The following is an 18187-nucleotide window of genomic DNA, read 5'->3' as shown; positions in this document are numbered from 1 at the left end:
GTCTGCCGTTCCTGGGATGTGGCAATTTCACACAGTTGTAGAGGACCACTCAGAATTACATACCAAAGTCTCTTTAGCTTTAATGGCAGTCAGTTTCAAAATGTTATCTTCCATTTAATAAGTATTTATTGAGCAATTTCAAAGTGCCATCTGCTGCTGTAGATGCTGAGACACAAAGGTGAACTCCCTGTCCTCATAAAGCCTACCTTCTAGTGACAGAACAAAAAGTAATTAGTAAAAAAGTACCATAATTTCAAGTATTGACAAATTCTAAGAAGAGAATAAAAGAAGGTCACAGGATAGATGAGGGATGGAGGGCTTCCTTATCTAGAATGGTCCCAGAGGGACTCTGTGAGGAGATTGCGTTTGAAAGGGTGAGATGACAAAGGTGAGGGACAGGTGGATGGTTTGGCCCAGATGCATTACTGTTGTAAAGCAGTTTGTTTTAGTTAATTAGAGAGATGATTTTGGGTGTACTCTGAATCTCAGGGAGGCCCGAAGCTGGATGTATGATACTTGGGGGATATAATTGATCACATGTCTAGCTAGATTTGTAAATGTCTTATCAGTATGTGTATTCTGTGTACACTTGTGTTTGACTGAGAAGAAACTTTGTCCTCTTCAAGATTTGACCCTAGAGGGAAGGATTTAGGAGACTTGTTGTCCAGAAGAAGAGCAGTGTGCCTCACTTGGGAATGGGCCTGGCAGGGTGGAGGGGCTGTGTTTGTGTGCAGAGGATGAGGTGGCTACAGTGCTTGCTGGTTTATAAAACAGAACTGAAGTTTTACGCTGTGTTGTGTTTATTAATGCTTCCTCCTGTTTTGCTTTTGCGCAACAGGTTGAAATAGAAAAGAAGTGGATTAAAATCGATGGAGAAGACCCGGATAAAGCTGGTGACTGCGTAACTCAGTAGGAGTAGCAAGAGTCAGTGATGATGACCCACTTTGCAAATACGTAATTCACAAACCCGCACAAAGTCCTGCTACTGTATAGTGGAAATGACAGATCCACTGACTATGTTCAGGGAAGTTTAGACCTGCAACCGAACCATCTATCCTTTATGCTTTTGATATGTTTGTGTCCCACGGGTTTGATCTAAAATGTGTCTTGAATTTTTGTGATGTTTTTGTTTCCTAGTAGAACTCAAAGGCACTCTTCTCCAGTGTGTGACCTGACAGCCACTGGCCAAAGCATTTTTGATTTTTGATTACTCAGTGGCTGATTGTTTTCCTCTCTGTATTGATGCCATGTTTATTATCCTCCAGCCCCATCTCTTCTTATTAAGTTAGCACCTGTGCTAGAGGAGAAGGCAGTTGAAGGAGATGTAAACCAAAGTACTTAATTTTCCCTCTTGCTCTTCTCTGAAACGTGGCTGTTGTAGAATGATGTGGAAACCACAGGCTAAAATGAAGATGTGGAACTATCTCTGATTCTGAATTATTTATCTTCCTGTCTTGTTATCACATTGGTGAGTAATCATCAGCTGTATTTGGTACCTCTCTTTCCTCCGTGGTATTATTATTTTCAAAATGTATTTGTATGCTGATATGTGCAGCAAAGACGCTAGTTCTGTTACTATGCATATTTTAGTACAAGTCACTGAGACATACTGCTTTTTGCTTGGAGAGATTCCTTTCAGAATGAAATCCTAATATGGACACTAGTTAAAATATTAATGTATGTTAAAAATGAATTTTTATAGTTCATGAATGTTGCTTCTCAAAAGTGTAGACTCTGAGAATGTATTTTGATAAAGTATTATTTGTAATTAACACAAGCCTCTCGAGTAGAAGTCTAAATCATGATTATTTTATGCTAGTCCTGCTATCATGCTATTTATGCTAATTCTGCTTCATTTAGAGTGATTTTCTTTAAAAGATGAGCAAAGTGAAAGATACTAGATTATTTTGTCTACATTTCTAACAAGTGTGATATTTCTATTTTTCAAAGTCAGATAAATGTTTGTTTTTTTAATGAAAAGTCAATGGCATTAGCAGTTATAATTCTGTTTATAATTTCCTTTAAGTGTTTACAGTGAAAAGTCAGACTTTTAAATTTAGGAAATCTATGTTCTAGATAATTTTTTACTAGGAAAAATATGGAAAAATACATATTAATATACCTTCAAGTTATGTTGATCCTTAAATATGATTAGGAGATATTTTTCTCTATTTACCAGATTTGTTTTGAGTCAAAACTGATATGACAGTATTCTTCCAAACAACATTATTTGTTGGCCCTCATACACTTTATTTAATGTTATATTACATTCATTTTAATCTGTTCAAAATGCAAATTAAAACAAACATTTATGATGGTTTGTATCAACCAGCAGATTTACTTTTCATTATTTTACTGTAAAGGCAAAGAATGCAAAAGTTAACTGTTAAAATGAATTGGTGTTGCTCTTTTTAACTTCACTTGATGTGTTGCTCATAATATCATATGCTTGAGACTCACTATAGATATATACGAGAGCAAATCGGTGTGTGCATCATATAAAAAATAATTCTACCGTCCTGACTCACCTGGTGTGGCACATTCTGGAATGACTTCAATCTGCTCAGAGCAAATATGGAGGCACGCTGAACTTGGTGCTGCTCCGTGGTCCCAGGGACAGTAACTGAGTTAATTACTGCTGGTCCTTTCAGATCTGTTTTATGGCATCCTGCCCATAAAGAACTCAGAGTCTAATTCGGATGAACTTAATGAATATTTACACCTCAAAGTAATTTCAGCAAAAGGTCCAATTAATCACACCTCAGTGTTTCCAGGTTGCCAATATGTGCCGGCACCTCACTGCTGGAGTCATTTATTCACCAGCCCTCCTGCCTTCAGACGCATCTCAAGATTCAGTGCTGAAAATAATAACAAAAAGCTGACTGGAGCCCAAGTTGAGTTTTTGTGGCAATGCAAAGGGTGATGGTAGGAACAGCAGGGTGCTGCAGCATAATTGTTCATTTGCACATCTATTAGGGTCCTTAAATATTCATTACTTAGCATTAAATTAACATTCTCTGTTGGATGGAGAGAAGTTTTAATACAGTTCTTCTGACCTGAGCTGTGGCAGAAGGTCAAGTGTGATCTTGGTACTCTAAGTGAAAAATCAGGTAGGGTCCACTTAGACTTACAAATTAAAAAGTAGAATCTCCTTTTCCAGAAAGTAAATGATGATCTTCAAAATAGCAATGACAAAAACTCCTTCTTGTAAGGTCAGGAAGGGAGGAAGGAAGTGAGTGAAGGAGGAACCACTCCTTACTATCATTTTAATTTAGGTAATTTATTTAGATCAATGCTTTATGAGTTTGACTCGTTAGGGGTCCTTTGTTTAATTGACTGAGTGGCAGACTTCCAAGCAGTTGGCCAGTTTGGGATGTGTTGCTCTGCTCTAATTGGTCTGGTCCAGTTGCCTTACCAGTCCAAGGATCATATTAACTCTGTAAATGAATTCATGGCTTGATGGTTACCTGATCAATTGTACAGATCTGAATTTAAGGACATTTCCTTTTTTTTTAAATGGGACTAGAAATAGTTTATTCATTTAAAAAGAATGAAAAAAAAAAAGCCCTTCTTAACATAAATAAAGGCTGGCATTTTGACCTGATTTCTGTGTTAGGTAATTGTAGGGTTTTAGTTCCCTTCATTCTGGGTTTGTGTTTTGATATAGCCCCTTTTCTCTTATGAATTTGGTCAGGAAGCCTTCCTTAATAATGACTAAGTATTATTATATCTTACTCAAACTATGATTTTATGTCATCAATACAAAAGTAAAACATATTGAGCCTTAATAATCATGTAACAAAGTATTTTGTAGATTGCATATTGATTTTTTAAAATTAAAGATGTATTTCAAATGATTCTTGCTAGGCAATGGACTTATATCTTCTTTTGCAAGGTCTGGGGCTGTTTTTTTTTAAGGTATGAAATCCGTTTCAATAACCTTAAACAATTGACTCTGTCAGGCAAATGTATGCTTACATGTGTATATGCTGTTGTGTGCAACTCTTTGCTACCTTGTGGACTGTAGCCTGCCAGGCTTCTCTGTCCATGGGATTCTCCAGGCAGGAATACTGGAGTAGGTTGCCACTTCCTTCTTCAGGGGATCTTTCCGACCTAGCGATTGAATCCGTGTCTCCTTTCCTGCATTGGCAGGTGAATTCTTTACTGCTGAGCCACCTGGGAAGCCCCCAGACAAATGTGTACTGCTTCACTGTTAAGGAGTTAGTGTACATGGTGTTTTGGCACATCCTGGAAAAATATCACCATCAAAGTACAATTTGTGATGTTAAAGAATTATTTTTGAAAGAAGATCTAATCATTATTCTAATGAAGAAATGATATGAGTGTGTGCCCAAGTTTTACTTAACTCATTAACTAATGAGGGAACTGTTAAGATGTTTGTTACAAGTGGTACTAAGGAGAATTCAAAAGAGCAGAGACATGTACAGGAAATAAGGAATTCTGAAATGAATTTACAAACTGATGCAGAATGGATTGGTCCATAGGGCAATATTAGTAGTAATTTCCTCTACCCCCAAACAATTAATTTGTATGGACAAGGATGATGTATGTTATTATCAGTTTTCTAAAACTTACAGAGTTGGGAAATAACTCAAGGACAATGGAATCTGTTGATAATTTGGATAAATGAACTAGTTAGGACACTTCACAAAGTCTTTCACAATTTTTCCCAATAACTGGATGAACTTTGACCACAGGAGAATTCTAAGCAATTTTCAAACTTTGGCAACTAGTATTAGAGAAATGATGTGCTTTCAAAGCGATTTTTTTAAGTTTAGAAAACTATATTTATCTAATTGTACAGAATCTATTTCAGGTAAGTTGTATGTTTAGGGGGTATTAAAGATACAAAGATAAATCAGTTCTAATGAAATCCAACCTAAGAAGCTCTCCACCTGCTCTTTGTATGAGCAAGCTGCCTGTGTTGAAATTCAATTTTTATCTAGCTATTGCAGTTAAATTTCAAAATTGCATCAGGAAATAAACCTTCATAGAGGCTGGATCACTGGGAACTGTTTTAGCCACTCCTGGAATTAACAGGGCTTGACTCTTGTTCTACAGGAACAACAAAATGATTCAGTGACATAAACTGATCATATTTGTAACAGAATTCGTCAGATTCCATCAGTCATTTCTTTTCTGTTTTGTTTCAACTCCACCTAGACTCTCCTGCCTTCTCTGTGTAGTTACATAGTGTTTCCAGTGCATTTTCTTGCATCTGTCCCAGCCTCTCCCCATTCTCAGCAGCTCCTCCACTCCAAGACCTTTTTTTGCCCTTACCTAGAGTCCTGAAGGACAGGGCTAGGTGTATTTGATGGAACCATATGAAGCTGGTGATATGTAACCTTTCTTGATGGCAGTTTCATGGTGCTAAACCTAATTACCTGCATGTTTCCCCAGTTTATATGAAATAAGATTTTTCTTATAATTATGTTAATGAGTTCCTACTTAGAACTGGCATCTAAATATGAATTTGTCAATTTTTAAAGCAAGATAGAATTGGTAGTCAGAAAGCAAATGGATGAGTTACAAAAAATACCTTAGGTTAAAGCTCCAGGTGATACAATGCCTTAAAATCATGTCCTGTCTGTAAGGAAAATGGATTAGACGAGTTGCCCCATGTTTTAAAAGATTAAAGTTCATTTCTATACGACTGCCTAGGGAAGTGCAAATCACAGTTACAGTTCAGAGACTGCAGCGTTTCCCTCATCTTCACCACACCTATCTGCTCCAGAAGAGGTGTGAAAACCTCAGGTGGGAGGATAGCACATTTAAATAACACGATTATTAATGTGTGTCAACATTTTCCTGAAAAGCCCATTTTTGTACTCTAGAATTGCTGTGAATTCTCTGTAATATAAGCTGTGGTATACCCTTGAAACAGAAGAGGGCGCTCTCAGGCAAGTCGCTGCTAGCCAGAATGAGAAACAGTATTTTGATTTGGTGGTGTTTGTATATGTTATGATTAATAAAAGATCCTGGGGCCATTTTGTAAACCATTTCAAAGCATTGTGAATCCAGTGGAGTATGATTAAAATTAATGCAATTGACAAACACTTTGAAGTATTCTTAATGCCTTGTCTAAAAATGCTGTTGAATACAATTTTACACATCCTGAAAATTTAAATACCATTCTTATCACTAAACATTTCTAAGTACTAAGGAGACAAAAAAAAAGGCTTCTTTCTTAACACGTTTTAAGAAAACTTTTTAAATGAGAATTAAAAATGAGAATTAATAAACTCTAAATCTACTTACTTTAAAAAAATGTGTAACATATTATAATGAATCCATCGTGTTTGGCTTCTGAGCTTTCAGGTACATGTATCAAGATTGATGTGATCTCTAAAGAGCTCCAGCCCAGAATTGTACTTTCAGGTTCTGAGGGAAGAACAAGCAAATATTTGCTTTCAGGAGAATATTCCATGCCACCTCGACTCAAGCCTTTACCCTGTTCAGCTCTCCGACATTAGGAATGAGCATTGTCTTTTCAAGATGGGCTCTATCTTTCTCTTAGAAATCTTTCTGGGTGGATGATATCATTCCCTTATAAAGCCTGTTGGAAGAGTGTGTTTCTAAAAGTCGTGGAGCATGAGTAGGTCTGTGAATGTGGTTAAACACATGAGGCCTTCCCAAAGCTGTCTTCCACACCCTGAAGTGCAGAAGGCTTGTTTAAGACGTTGGGTGCCTTAAGTGGTGGCTTTGAATCACCTCGAAATGCTGTGTGGACATTGCTCCCGTTAATTGTCTCGCCGATTCTAATGTTTATTGCATTTCTACTAGGTAACTGCATTTTTCTAGGCACTGGGGACAAACAGTAATAAAAACTGTAAATTCTTGTTCTTGTAGAGGATATATAATAGTGGGGGAAGTCAGACAAGAAATTGATATCAGGCTGTGATCATTGCTATGTAGGAAATAAAAAGCGACAGAGTAGCAGAGAATGCCCTTTCAGATAGGTTGGTCAGGAAGGTCCTGTCTGATGAGATGACATTCTAGCAGACCCGAAAGAAGTGAGAAGAGTGTATCCAGCAGAGGGAACTCTTAGTGTAAAGGTGCTGCAGTAAAGGTGTACTTCACTTATCAGAGGAACACCAAGGAGGCAGGTGGCTATAAGGTGGCCAGAGCAGAGTGAGGAAAGAGGATGGTTGGGGGAGGAATCAGAGAGACTGGGGTAGGTGAGGGAAAGCAAATCAGTAAGGCTTTGTGGGTTATGGGAAGGACTTTGAATTTTATTCTGAGTGAAATGCAAACCACTAGGAGGTTTTGTGCAGAGGAGTGACATGAACTGAGTTACATGTTCAGATGGTTCCATGGACACAAGCAGAGCAATGACAGAAGCAGAACAGTTAGGAGGTTACTGCAATAACCCAGGTGAGAAGTAAAGGTGACTCGGAGTTGTGATGGGAAATGAAAAATGGTTGGACTCAGAACATGTTTGAAATACAGTTAATAGTGTTTGCTGATGGGTTGCGTCAAATTCCCTAAGTGGGGGAAAGAAGAGAACCAAAAATGACTCCCAGGATTTTGGCCTGAGCAGCTGTAAGATGGATCTGTCTTTTATGGAGAAGGGGAAGACTGTTGTAGGAGAAAGTTTGGGGAGAAAGATAAGAAATTTCGGGTTTGGATGTGTTAACTCTGAGATGCCTGTTAGACATTCAAGTGGAGACAGTAAGTAACAATTGGATGTAAAGGAAGGATAGAAGGCTGGGCTTGGAATATGACTTAGAGATGTGAGACGATATGAATTACCTAGGAGTGAATATCGAGTAGAAGTGATCTGAGGACTGATCCTTCGGATTCTCCAAAGTTCCAAGGTCTGGAAAGTGAGGTTGATCCAATAAAGGAGATGGGGGAGGAGTAGCTCACTCGAGTTGAGTGTCATCAGTTGCCTCAAATGCTGCTGATTGCATGAGGACAAAGAATTGACCACTGAATTTAGCAACGTGGAGAACATTGGTGAACTTGACAGACAACTCAAGTGCATGTGGAAACAGTGAGTAGATGGTTTTTGGGGGGATCTTGGCTGCAATTATGAACTTTGGGGCAGTAGCTGGTAAGGATGAGATCTTTTTTAAATGCTTCCACCCTTGAAACATGTCTTGATGTTGGTCTTTACTAGTGTGTCTTCTTCATTGTTATTTTTTTAACCTTAGTGATGTTGACTATTACTAAAATTCCCTCCTCTTTCTCATTGTCAACACTTATAGAAAATGTTTCCTTATCATCTTTGAATCCCATGTCATCTGAATCTTGTGTTTTGGATGTGCCCATTTCTTCAGTTTTTCATTAACTGTATGTATGGTGTTAAAGATGTTATATATTATTACTTCAAGATAAATTCAGCCATTGCTTTGATCACCTCTTGTTTTGCTTTTAAACATTCTTGATTGAACTCTACTGGTCAATGTCATTTTAGGTTGGATATCTCACTTTAGATTTTATTATGAACTTTAGAATAATTGTAAGCAATCTTGTGAATACCTACAAACTCCTCCAAGTTCCTAGGGAATGGAATACATACAACTATTTATTTAGTAGTTTTAATATTTATATAAGAGTTTGTACTTTGATTCTTTGTTATGGTCTGGTATAATAATGCTTTGTAGTTTTCTAGTAGCTAAGTGAATTTTAATAAAATATTTGCAAAAAGTACAATTTAATAAACTACTGATGTTATTTTAATTTTCTTGATTCTTTAGTTTTAAAACAGCGATTAAAATAGAATGCCAATTTTAAAGATATTAGTATTCAAATACAGGATTTCATGTATACAACCAAACAAAACTTACTAAGCAAAATTATTACCTCTTGCCATTCATTGCACACTTTTAAAGACACAAATAGCAACTCCAAGTGGTCACATAGAATGACAAAATTGAAGTAACTCAAATTCTGTTTCTTCATCTTTATGATCATTGTTTATTTTGAATCTATGGTTCAAACCCAGGAATATGTAGTACTGAAGGAGCTGGAGATAAGAATTGTGCCTGAAGCAAGTTTGAATGATTCTGGACCATTGTGAATTCCAAAATGAATATAGATATTGAAGTCCACATGTGTCCAGTGTCCAACTGTATAACAGGGAGTTTTCTAAATTAACTTCTGTGTAGAATACTGTTTATTGCTAAGAAATTAAAATGTGCCGATTTGAAGCTTACATATGCATTATTAAAACTCAACAGTAATTGTAGCAATTGTGTTGGGAAGATCCCCTAGAGAAGGAAATGGCAACCCACTCCAGTGTCCTTGCCTGGAAAAATTCCACGGACAGAAGAGCCTGGCAGGCTACAGTCCGTGGGGTCAACAAAGAATTGGACACGACTGAGCGACACACATGCCAATAAAAAAGTTGGAGAGGGGGGCATTTTAGCTCAGACATTGCTTAGAATTGTCAGCGCATGGTGATAATAGAAAGCAGATTTTTATGGGAATTCCCTAGCAGTCATGAGTAGGGCTCTGCGCTTCCTCTGCAGCAGAGACCCCCCCACTCAAAAAAAAGGCAGACTTTTAATCAATTTCCTTATGTATCTTTTATAATTATTTATTTTTAACTGGAGGATAATTAATTTACAATATTGGTTTCTGCCATACATCAGCATGAATCAGCCTTAGGTGTATATATGGCCCCTCCCTCCCACCCTCCACCCCATCCCACCTCTCTAGGTTGTCACAGAGCACCAGGTTTGAGCTCTTTGTGTCATACAACAAATTTCCACTGACTATCCATTTTACATATGGTAATGTATATGTCTCCATGCTACTCTCTCAATTCGTCCCACCCTCTTCTTCCCCCACTGTGTCCACAAGTCTGTACTCTATGTCTGTGTCTCCATTGTTGCCCTGTAAATAGGTTCATCAGTAACCATCTTTCTGGATTCCATATGTATGCGTTAATATCCTGTATTTGCTTTTCTCTTTCTGACTTACTTCATTCTGTATAATAGGCTCTGGGTGCATCTGCCTCATTAGAACTGACTCAAATGCATTCTTCTTTCCTTATGTATTTAAATTTTTTCCACACGGTGTATGCCATTATTGCCTGCACCCAGGACTGACTACTCTCTTCCCCATCCTTGGTGTACCTCGGATGGCGGATATGTGTCCCTGCAGGCTAGCAGTGATCCAGTAGTGAAAGGAAAACTGTTGATGCAGAAGAAGAGAGGGAGAAAATTGCTCAGGCCATATCTCTGAGTAGACCAGAGGGGATGAGATCAGCCAGCAGAGGGCTGATTTAGGTAAGAGCATGAACAGTTCACCCATTGCAATTGGAAGCAAGGCAGAGTTTATGGGTGCAGCTGCAGGCAGGCCTGTATATCCAAGGTATTATTTCTTAGTTTCTTTTACAGAAATGGAATTGGATTCAGAGACTTTCTGCCCTCCCACAGAGGGTGGGTGTCTATGAATTCCCTTTAAGGACCTTTTATGACTGACTTCAGTTTTATTTTCTTGAGTACTTTGGTCATGTCCTTCACTTTATTTGCACTTTACTGGTATTAATGACTGAATATCAATGATACTGACCCAAATGGGGACATTTTTGTAATTTGGAGGACTGAGACTATGGAATTCCCCTCTAACAGAGAATGTGAAAGTCACTCAGTCATGTCCAACTCTTTGTGACCCTATGGACTATACAGTCCAGAATAATGGAGTGTGTAGCCATTCCCTTCTCCAGTGGATCTTCCCAACCCAGGGATCGAACCCAGGTCTGCTGCATTGCAGGTGGGTTCTTTACCAGCTGAGCTACCAGGGAAGCCCCTAACAGAGAATTAAATGTCCTGATTTGGGAATCTCAATTGTGATCACTGTAGAATTTAGTCTCTTTCTGCTTCTCATCTCTGAGACAGATGCTGCAGACCTGTGAGTGGCTGCGTGGGGGTGGGAGATGGCTCCCAGTTGCAGCACTTGTCCTTTTCTGTAGGGTTCTGTTTTGATTTTTTTCACACTGCTCAGAGAGAATTCCACCCAAAGGTCCTCAAGTGCCTGGAAAAGGACAAGGAAAGAGCATCTCTGAATGGTGGCATTGTTAAATGCCAAGAACCTGCCTCTCCAGTGGATTATCTGAGACACTGAAACACTTTTCAAAGGCTTTGCTAAGTATTCACTGTGGTAAAGGACAAATTCTATATTAAACTCACACTGGGGCCAGAAGTGGCCTTGGGTTAAATTGTGAACTGGATGATATTCATTGCCTTCCTTTTATTGCCTTTTCCCTCATAGTAAATGCTCTATCCCTTCCCCCTAAAATCCCTTGGAGTCTTCCCCTTCTCTTTCTCTTAGCTTTATATGATTGAGTGCCAGGAAAGGCTACATATTGGTAACTTAGAACTTGTTCCTTCCCAGGGACATTGGTCCCGCTGCAGGCTTTTCAAACAGAGCGGCTCATTCTTCCTTACTCTCGCAGACTTCTAACAGCTTCTCTGCTTCCTGTATGGTCTTATAATCTACCTCCACGCTGCAGTCAGTGGAGAACATGTGAACTGGCCTTATTTACCAGCCAACCTTAGCTTTGCCAAGAGTTCCCCTGCTATCTGTCCTCCAGCCAAACATTCAAACTACTGTCATTTCCTCAAACCCACCACGTTCCTTCTACACCCCAAGCTTTGGCTTGTACAGAGCCCTATCACTGGAACATCCTTCCTTGCCCCCTTCCTTTGTCCCTTATTCGTTCCACAGATCTAAGTTTAGGTGCCTACTCCAGGAAGCCTCCCCTGACTCCTCCCATTCAGGTTAGTTGCTCCTCATAAATAATTTTTAGTACTAGGCCCATTATATTGTAAATGTTTATGTATTTCTCTTCTCCCTCTTCCCCAACTGAGATTTTCATTGGGGTGTGGCTCTGTCCACATGATTTCCCATTCTCGAGGGAGAGACCCAAATACAGGGGTGGTGGTAGGTGATGGTGATATCAGTGTCAGCTGAACATAAGCTTAGCCAAGGCGTAGGACCTAAATTTTGAGTGAATGAATGAATGGTAGGTTGAATTTAGATCAATGTACTGCCTGCATGCACGCATATTTGCTTCAGTCGTGTCCAACTTTTTGTGACTCTATGGACTGTACCCCATTAGGCTCCTCTGTCCATGGGATTCTCTGGGCAAGAATATTGGAGTTACTTGCCATTCCCTCCTCCAGGGGATCTTCCTGACCAACGGATGGAACCTGCATCCTCTGCATTAGCAGGTGGATTCTTTACCACTGAACCACCAGGGAAGCCCCAGATCAATGTACTACTTCTAAACATAGATACATTTTAGTCCCTAATTTTCTCCTACAAACAGGCTAGAAATCCCATTTGATAGTAGTTCAACAATAAATTTAAATCAGTAACATTTAATAAATGCTTTTCATATTGGAGGTACTATGTTAGGAACTCAGGAGGCATATAAGGATGAATAATACACAGCCTCAGTCCTCAAGAAATTCAAAATCTATCACACTTATAATTACAAATATACTTTTTCTTAATAAACACATATCTTCAAGGGCTTGGAAAGATTAAAATGTTTATTTTAAAATTTGACGTAAATTTGTTTGTTAAAGCTGCTGAAAGTGAAGAAGAACCTTTAGACTTCTAGTGCCTACTGTGTGCTGTGGATCTGGTTTTCTCATTTAATACTGAATATCTGATAAGGTAACTGTTATTTCTGGTTATAAAATGAGAGTATCTGTCTTTTGTCAGAAGTACTTTGGAACCATTCTGTAGCTGGAGAAGGTATTTTCCTGCACTGGAAACAAGACCAGATAATTTCTTTGACCTGTCCGTATAAGGATAAGATAAAACCTTAAATTAAAATGAGGAGTTATTATTTTAAGGGTAAAGAGTTTCACTTTGACAAGATGAAAACAGCTATGGAGATGGAGGGTGGTGATGGCTGCCCAACAATGTGAATGTACTTAATGCCACTGAACTGCACCCTTAACAATGTTAAATGGCAAATTTTATGTGTATTTTATCAACACCACAATTTAAAAATAGAGGTCCTCACCAGGAAAGTCCCCAGCCTTCAGTTTTAAGTGTACTTTAATTCATTCTTTATTCAGCCCTTTTTGAGAGCTGAGTATGAGCCAGGCACAATTCTAGGTACAAGAGAGAATGAGATTGCTTTCTTCCTGGAGTTTATATCCTAATGGCAATAAACACTAAACATAATGAATAAATTATATAGTAGTTAAAGGAGTTAATGTCTACAGAATAAAGAAAAATTAAAACGGATAGAAGACATGGGAGTATGGGGATAGAAATTGCTAGTTTAGAAGGTGTTCAGGATGGGCTTCATTGAAAAGGTGACATTTAAGAAAAGACAGTAAAGAATCTGCCTGCAATGCAGGAGACCCAGGTTTGACCCCTGGGTTGGGAAGATCCCCTGGAGAAGGGAATGGCTATCCACTCCAGTATTCTTGCCTGGAGAATTCCATGGACAGAGGAGCCTGGCAGGCTATAGTCCATGGAGTCACAAAGAGTAGGACACGACTGAATGACTAACACTTGTACTGAAAAGGTGATATTTAAGAGAAGACTTAAAGAAGAGAAACCTACCCCAGAGTGGACATATGGCTTGATGCAAGAGACATGAGTAGAATGAAATGAGTTAGGAGTTTAACAGGAAATGAGATCAGAAAGGGAAATGGGGATGGGGGGGCTGTGAGTCTACAGTAGCCTATTTCATTAAAAAATGAGAGACTTTTACTACTTTGAGTAGGGATTTATTCTTCTGCATATTTTCAAAAAAGCTGTACTTTTTACTACTAAAAAAAATAGGGTCAATCTAAAGAAGGAGCCCCCCCCCAATATCTTTCAAAAGTTTTGCTGAGGATTAATTTATATATGATAAAATATACCTGTTTTAATTATACAGCTCCATGGTTTTTGGTATATTTACAGAATTACACCACCATCACCACAATCATTTATTTTAGAACTTTTCCATCTCCCCCTCCAAATCCCTTAAGCCCATTTTCAGTTACTTTGTTCTCATCCCAGTCCCAGGAAACCACTAATCTTATTTTCTGTCTTTATATATTTGTCTTTTCTGGATATTTCATATAAATGGAATTTTACAATATAGGCATTTTGTCTCTAGCTTCTTTCACTTAGTATATTTTAAGGTTCATCTGCTCTGATTATCCAGGTTCATGCATGTATCAGTAGTTTATTTCTTTTTATTGTCAAATAGTATTCCATTGTATGACTATACCGCATTTTATTTACCCATTCATCCCTTGGTGGACTTTTGGGGTTTCCCCACTTTCCCACTGTCATCAATAGCTCTGCTACACACATTCATGTTCAAGTATTTGTGTCAATATATGTTTCATTTCTCTTGGGTGTGAGTGGAATTTCTGGGTCATATGGTGAATTTATATTTAACTTTTCAAGAAACTGCCAAATTGTTTTCCAAAATAGTTGTACTATTTTATACTTTTTTCACATTCTTCCCAGCACTGGTTTGTGCCTTTTTGTTTTTTGTTTGTTTCCTCTGTTCTTTATTTCTTTTTTTCTGCCTTCCCACTGATTGCTTATACATTTTTTAAGAGTTCCATTTTAATTTATTTCACAAATGAGCATCTGAGCACACACACAAAAATAGTATTTGGGGATATATTTCTTTGTGTATCTTTTTTTAGTGGTTGCTCTATGTGTATATATATATATATATATATATATATATATATATAATTTATCATCTTCAACGTTTTTATCAGTTCCAGTGAACTGAAGAAACTTTATTTTCCTTTATCCTCTCCTATTGATGATAGGATTTGAGAACCACATGAAGCAATATTACAGTTTTTGATTCAACTGCCAAACATACCAGCAAACTCAAAAGGAGAGTCTACTATATTTACTCATATTTTTACTTTTCATTCTTCTTTCTATTTTCCTGATATTCCTCCTCTTATCATTTCCGTTCTGTTTAAAAACTTCTTTTAGCCATCCCTTTATGGTGGTTTTGCTGGTGAGAAGTAGTCTTAGTTTTCTTTAATCTGAGAATATTTTGATCTTCCTTCTTTTCTCCCCAAAGAATATTACCACTGGATATGGGATACCTGGTGGCTCAGACAGTAAAGAATCTGCCTGAAATGCAGAACACCTGGGTTCCATCCCTGGGTTGGGAAGATTCCCTGGAGAAGGGAATGGCTACCCACTCAAGTATTCTTGCCTGGAGAATCCCCATGGACAGAGGAGCCTGGTGGGCTACAGTCCATGGGGTCACAAAGAGCGAGACACAACTGAATGACTAACACTTGCAACACTTTCATGGGATCCTGAGTTGACAGTTCTTTTATCACTTTTCTCTCAGGCCACTTCCTTCTGGCCTCAGTGATTTCTCTTTAAGAAATCCACTGACAAGAAAACCACCATATGACCCAGCAATCCCACTACTAAGCATATATCCTGAGGAAACCAAAACTGAAAAAGACACATGTAACCCAATGTTCATTGCTGCTATATTTACAATAGCTAGGACGTAGAAGCAACCTAGATGTCCATTATCAGATGAATGGATAAAGAAGCTGTGGTACATATATTCAATGGAATGTTACTCAGCCATAAAAAGGAATGCATTTGAGTCAGTCCTAATGAGGTGGATGAACCTAGAGCCTATTATACAGCGTGAAGTAAGTTAGAAAAACAATTATCATATACTAACACATATATATATGAAATCTAGAAAGATAGTACTGATGAACTATTTGCAGAGCAGCAATGGCGACACAGACATTGAGAACAGACTTATGGACACGGCTGGTGGGGGAAGAAGGAGAGAGTGGGAGGTATGGAGAGAGCAACATGGAAACATACATTACCATATGTAAATAGATAGCCAATGGGAATTTTCTGTATGACTCAGGGAACTCAAACTGGGGCTTGAAAACAACCTAGAGGGTTGGGGTGGGGAGGGAGGTGGGAGGGATATTCAAGTGGGAGGGGACATGGGTAAACCTATGGCTGATTCATGTTGATATTTGGTAGAAACCAATGCAATACTATAAAGCAATTATCCTTTAGCTAAAAATAAATAAATTTTAAAAAAGTTTAAGGTAGTAAATTTCATGTTATGTGTATTTTAGTACTATTAAACTTTTTTAATTAAGAAATAAAGTCCACTTACATTTTAATTGAGTATTTCTATTATTCAAATTGGGTTATTTCTGTTGTTCTTTTTTCAAGTTCATTGAGTCTTTCCTTTCTCATCTTCATTCTGCTGTTGAGCCCTGTACTTACCAGGGCTGCCATAACAAACTACTGTAACCTGGGCAACTTAATGGAAATTTATTGGCCTAAGTTTAAAGTTTGGCTAGAAGTTTGAAATCAATGTGTTGATAGAGCCATACCACTTCTGAAACTTGTAGGGGAGACTTTCTTCCATGTTTCTTTTAGCTTCCGGTGTTGGTGTTGCTTGAATTGTAAGATGCATCACTCCAATCTCTGCCTCTGGTCACATGGCTGTCTTCTTTGTGTATCTTTGTCCTTTTAAGTGCATCAGTCATATTGGATTGGGCTTCCCTGGTGGCTCAGTGGTAAAGAAACTCCTGCCAATGCAGAAGACGTGGGTTCGATCCCTGTTTCAGGAAGATCCCCTGGAGAAGGAGATGGCACCCCATTCCAGTATTCTTGCCTGGGAAATGCCATGGACAGAGGAGCCTGGCAGGCTACAGTCTATGGGGTCACAAAAGAGTTGGACACGACTTAGCAACTAAACAACAACAACACCCTGGATTAGGGACTCACCCTACTCCAGTGTGATCTCATCTTAAGTAATTATATTTGCAATGACTCTATTTCCAAATACAGTCACATTCTGAGGTGCAATGAGTTAGGACTTCAAATACCTTTTGGGAAGAACATATTTTAACCCATAATAAACCCATCCATTGAATCTTTTATTTTGGTCATTGTATTTTCATTTATAAAATATCCATTTGATTCTTCTTTATATCATCTATTTTTTGCTGAGATCTTCCACTTTTTCATTTGTTTAAATCACTCTTTAAATTACTTGCTTAATTGCTCATCAAAGCAGTTTTATGGAGGCTGCTTCTAGGGTCCTCGTCAGATAATTCCAACATCTTAGTCATCTCTGTGTTGGTGTTGATTGTCTTTTCTCATTTAAGTAGAGATTTTCCTGGTTATTGGTAATGACAACTGATTTTCAATTATATCCTGGACATTTTGGTCATTATGAGACTCTGGATCTTATTTAAATCTTCTGTCTTAGCAGGTCTCCTCTGACACAGGGCCAGTGGGGGAAGGTGAAAGTGCCCACTTGCTGTTGCAGGTGGAAGTGATGGGTCCTGTTTCCAGCTCAGTCTCTGCTGACAGACTAGGAGAGAAGGATCTCCCAGTGACTGCTGGATAGAGTGGGCGTACAGGCTCCCCAGGTGACTTCCTCTGACATCATGCTGGTTGACACAGGGAGGGGAATCTTGTAACTCCTTCTTATGTGGCCTCTACCGACACTTCAGGGGGAGGTTTCACCAGGAATGAAAGTCTTGGTTTTCTTTGACACCACCTTAGTGGTTGGTGGAGATGACTCATTATAGTTGAATAGGGAGCAAGTCCAGGCAACCCACATGGCCTCCAGTGACATCGTGGGGAGGGCTACATCACTACAGCTGGGCAAGAGTGGAAGTCTAAACTCTATTCTGCCTTTGCTCACAGGGGTGAATTGGGGCCAGTTTTTTTCTGTGGTGTTTGAAGTAGAGCAGTTTTTGTCTAATAAGAGTTTTCTGTCTTGCTGCCCATTTTCTGGCCCTTGGCTGGAGAAAAAAGAGTTTTTCTTTTTTGTCTGTGAACTTTGATGTTTCTGGACTGCTAGCTTCAGCAGTACCCAGTCTGTTATAGGCAAGGTAAAAAGAAAACAAGGGAATTTATTGCTGTGCATTCTTTGGGGTGTGAGGTCCCTAACTGGTCTGTGCTCTTCTCTCCATCTTTTATGTGTAATATCCAGAGGTTTTTTTAAAGCTGTACTTAGTAATATTCTTGGGCTTCCCTGGTGGCTCAGCTGGTAAAGAATCCGCCTGCAATGCAGGAGACCTGGGTTCAATCCCTGGATTGGGAATATCCCCTGGAGGAGGGCATGGCAACCCACTCTAGTAAGTATTCTTGCCTGGAGAATCCCCATGGACAGAGGAGCCTCAAAGGCTACAGTCCATGG

At 38.7% G+C, this 18187-nt stretch overlaps 1 protein-coding gene across 3 annotated transcripts in view; it reads left to right on the top strand.

Annotated features, from left to right (window-relative positions):
• The window catches only part of STON1 (stonin 1), a 69070-nt gene extending 65216 nt beyond the window's left edge, over positions 1-3854 (top strand). For all 3 annotated transcript variants that reach the window (XM_081593753.1, XM_081593751.1, XM_081593752.1), the window contains one exon: positions 839-3854. In XM_081593753.1, coding sequence (XP_081449879.1) covers positions 839-913 — 75 coding nt within the window. In that variant the 3' untranslated portion in view covers positions 914-3854. The remainder of the gene's footprint in view (positions 1-838) is intronic.
• Positions 3855-18187: the final 14333 nt, after the last annotated feature.

The sequence above is a fragment of the Giraffa tippelskirchi genome, chromosome 4 (genome assembly GCF_054371585.1).
Source record: "Giraffa tippelskirchi isolate mGirTip1 chromosome 4, T2T-mGirTip1v1.2.pri, whole genome shotgun sequence".
NCBI classification, from domain to species: Eukaryota; Metazoa; Chordata; class Mammalia; order Artiodactyla; family Giraffidae; genus Giraffa; species Giraffa tippelskirchi.
The sequence above is the reverse complement of the archived record's forward strand: the minus strand, read 5'-3'. Positions and strand labels throughout refer to the sequence as shown.